The sequence below is a fragment of the Triticum urartu genome, chromosome 1A (genome assembly GCF_056163025.1).
Source record: "Triticum urartu cultivar PI428250 chromosome 1A, HENAU_Tu73, whole genome shotgun sequence".
NCBI classification, from domain to species: Eukaryota; Viridiplantae; Streptophyta; class Magnoliopsida; order Poales; family Poaceae; genus Triticum; species Triticum urartu.
In genome coordinates, this window is record NC_141873.1 from 464,922,545 (window position 1) to 464,926,344 (window position 3,800).

The 3,800-nt window shown below is 56.7% G+C and overlaps 1 protein-coding gene across 1 annotated transcript; it reads left to right on the forward strand.

The window, feature by feature from the left end:
• The first annotated feature begins 2,617 nt into the window (after positions 1 to 2,617).
• LOC147991716 (uncharacterized) lies at positions 2,618 to 3,064 on the forward strand. The gene has a single exon (XM_087538777.1). It carries the CDS (start codon positions 2,618 to 2,620, stop codon positions 3,062 to 3,064), a length of 447 nt encoding a protein of 148 aa, XP_087394903.1.
• The last annotated feature ends 736 nt before the right edge of the window (positions 3,065 to 3,800 follow it).

Sequence of the window (3,800 nt, forward strand, 5' to 3'; positions counted from 1 at the left end):
ACTGGCAAGAGAAGTTCATCTCATTCCTCCACGACGGCGAGTTGGTCACCCTACAAGGTGTTCGACCCAAGACGACGCCCACGCTCGCGGCCGTTCAGCCGGCCGAGCTCTGCAAACTGATCGCTGGCAATGACATCTGGGCAATGGCCATGGTGGAAATGCAACCCCCCAGACCCAAGTCTCGCATTCCATCGCAGACGCCGATCAGTGACCTATTGGAGGAGTTTGTCGATGTCTTCGCCACGCCCACCGGTCTGCCTCCTCATAGGCAGTACGATCATGCAGTCACTTTGGAATAAGGGGCTCAACCTACAAACACACGACCGTACCGTTACTCGCCATTACAGAAGGATGAAATCGAGCGCCAAGTGAAAGAGATGCTCGACGCCGGCGTGATCACACACTCGGTCAGCCCGTACGCTGCTCTTGTACTACTAGTGAAGAAAAAGGACGGACCATGGCGGTTCTGTGTCGATTACAGACGCCTCAACGACATCACAGTGAAGAACAAGTTTCCGTTGCCGATCGTGGACAAGCTCCTCGACGAGCTAGCCGGCGCTGCTTTCTTCTCCAAGCTCGACCTACGGGCAGGCTATCACCAAATTCGCGTGCGCGAAGAAGACAAACACAAGACTGCATTCAAAACCCACCACGGCCATTTCCAGTTCCGAGTGATGCCGTTCGGCCTGACAAATGCTCCAGCAACCTTCCAATGCTTGATGAATGCGATCTTCGCCAAGTATTCACGTAAGTTTGTCATCATTTTCCTTGACGACATTCTGGTTTCAGCGAGACCTGGGAAGAGCACTTGGAACATCTTCGCCTTGTCTTGAGCCTGCTCCGCGAGCACCAGCTATTCGCCAAGATGTCGAAGTGTTCTTTCGCGCAAGATCACATCGATTACCTCAACCACGTCATCTCCAAGCAAGGCGTAGCGGCCGACTCCGAGAAGACAGAAGCCATGGCTCAGTGGCCTACTCCGACCAACGCCACCGAGCTGCGCGCGTTCCTGGGGCTCACCGGCTACTACTGCAAATTTGTGCCGCACTATGGGATCATCGCCAAGCCCCTCATGTTGCAGCTCACCAGGAAAGGCTTCGAGTGGCCCGAGTCCGCGCAGTGCGCCTTCGACACGCTCAAGCAGGCGATGGTGACCACGTCGGTGCTCGCCCTCCCCGACTTCGACAAGCCTTTCTCGATCGAGACGGACTCCTGCGACACCGGCATTGGCGCAGTGCTGGTGCAAGAAGGCCACCCGGTCGCCTACTACAGCAAGGCGCTGGGAGTGAAGAACCAGAAACTCTCAACTTATGAGAAGGAGTTTCTGGCAGTCATGATGGCGGTGGACAAATGGCGCTCCTACCTGCAGCGCGGGCCGTTCACCATCCTCACCGACCACAAGAGCTTGTGCACGTTGGGCGATCAATAACTGGTGACTGACGTCCAGCGCCGCGCGATGTCGAAGCTCGTCGGCCTGGAGTTCAAGTTTCAGTACAAGCGCGTCATCGACAATGGAGCAGCAGATGCGCTCTCCCGCGTGGGCAGCCACTTCAGCGCCAACGCTCTGTCCCTTTGCCACCCCGCATGGATCCAGGAGGTGGCCAATTCCTACGCCACTGATCCGGACGCGCAAGAACGGCTGCAACAACTTGCACTACACAGCCCAGATGATGACGAGTATGAACTGTACCGTTGACTCATACGGCGCCAGGGCCGGCTGTGGATTGGCGCCAACATCGCTCTGCGCACCAAGCTCATCAGCGTGATGCACGACAGCGCCGTGGGCGGCCACTCCGGAGCATGTCAAGAAAGTTTTCGAGTGTAAGGGCCTGAAACAAGATGTCGACGACTTTGTACGCCAGTGCCAGGTCTGCCAGCAAGCCAAGCATGAACTTCGCAAGCCCGCAGGCAAACTGGCACCCCTGCCGATCCCCTCCGCACCGTGGCAAGACCTGACCATGGATTTCGTCGAAAGATTGCCCAAGTCCGAGGGGTATGATGCAATCATGGTGGTTGTCGACCGCTTCACAAAGTTCGCTCACTTCGTGCCTTTGCGACACCCGTTCACGCCAACGCAGGTGGCGCGCGTGTTCTGGGACAATGTCGTCAAGCTCCATGGCATCCCCAAATCCATCGTCAGCGATCGCGACAAAATCTTCACCAGTGTGCTGTGGCGTGAACTGTTGGCCGGCGCGAGCACCAAGCTCCTCTACTCCACAGCGTACCACCCCCAGACGGATGGCCAAAGTGAGCGCGTCAACCAGTGCATGGAAATGTACTTGCGCTGTGCCGTTCACGACACTCCCAAGCAATGGCGTCATTGGCTTCCCGCTATTGAATTCTGGTACAATTCCTCGTTCCACTCATCACTGGGTTGCTCTCCCTTCAAAGCTCTGTACGGGGTCGAAGCCAACGAGGGGAGCATGGCCACCTGGTCGGCATCCCAGCCAGCTTTGCCGGACGATGAGCAGTGGGACTGGTCTTTACATCAGGAAAACCTGCATGCACACCTGGCACGAGCGCAAGTCAAGCACAAGAAGTTCGCGGACCAACGGAGCGGGCGTTTCAGGTCAAGGAGCAAGTTCTCCTGAGGCTGCAACCGTATGTGCAAAAGTCTATGGCGAGTCGCCCCTGTCCGAAGCTTGCTTTCAAGTTCTTTGGCCCTTTCGCTGTCATCGCCAAGATCGGACCCGCATCATACAAACTGGAGCTCCCTACTGACAGCAAAATTCACCCAGTGTTTCACATCTCACAGTTGAAGCCATTCACGCCAAACTACAGTCTGGTGTTCTCCGAGCTCCCGGTCACCACCGATCTGTCCACTAAGGAGACCATACCAGTGGAAATCTTGGACCGCAGAATGATGAAGAAGGGCAACGCGCCAGTGATTCAACTTCAAGTGGCCTGGGACACGGCTCCTCCGACGACCACCTGGGAAGATTACGACGTGCTCCGCCGGCGCTACCCGCAAGCAAGCATTTGGGAAGACGATGCAACGGAGGAAGAAGAGCGTTCTCAAGGAGGGAAGAATGTCACCACGGTAGTACAAGGCACCACCGCGTGACTGCCAGTTGGCCGTGCCAAGCGTAGAGTGTGTGCGTGAGCCAGCTGTAAGTGTGTGTGTGTGGCCAGGCCGGGTCGAGTGGTACTTAACCTCCGGGTGAGCATTGTATTGGGCAGGCTGTGATTGAGTAATCGAATCCTCTCACCTCACTTCTCTCTCACTCATCCCCTTCCTCACGCTATCCTCGTCCCCCTTTCTCTCTTCCTGCCTACTCTGGTCTCCTCGATCCAGATCGGGGCCTGACAGTCGTTCGCCAAAGGATGGAAGAGCCGAGGGTCCATGCCGAAGAACCCATCAACCACAGCTATCACGGCAGCTCCAGCCTCGTCGTCCCACTGCTCCACCAGCGATGGAAAGGATCCGCCACCGGGCAAGTAGCAACCGCAAGTAGGGTTTGTAGAGGGGTTGGGGGGCGAGATCCGAGCGGCCAGGGAGGGGTCGTTGCCCCCTTCGTCGTCTTCCTTCTTTTTATTAGGGCTCCCTTCGAACCCAGCTGATGGGCCGTGATTGACCACTTGCTAGAGGGACTGCCTGGTCCAATCAACCGGAGGACTCCAAAAAGGCCACCTGAGCAGCTGCCCCTAGGACAGCAAGCCCAGATCGTGGCTACGGTTAGCCAGCAACACTTGCTAAAAAAAGGCAGCGTTACACACGCATCCAACGGACCAAAATAACCGGATCGGGACAATGGACGGCTTAAAAACTTGATGGCGTGTGAAGGCTCCGTTTAGGCTCG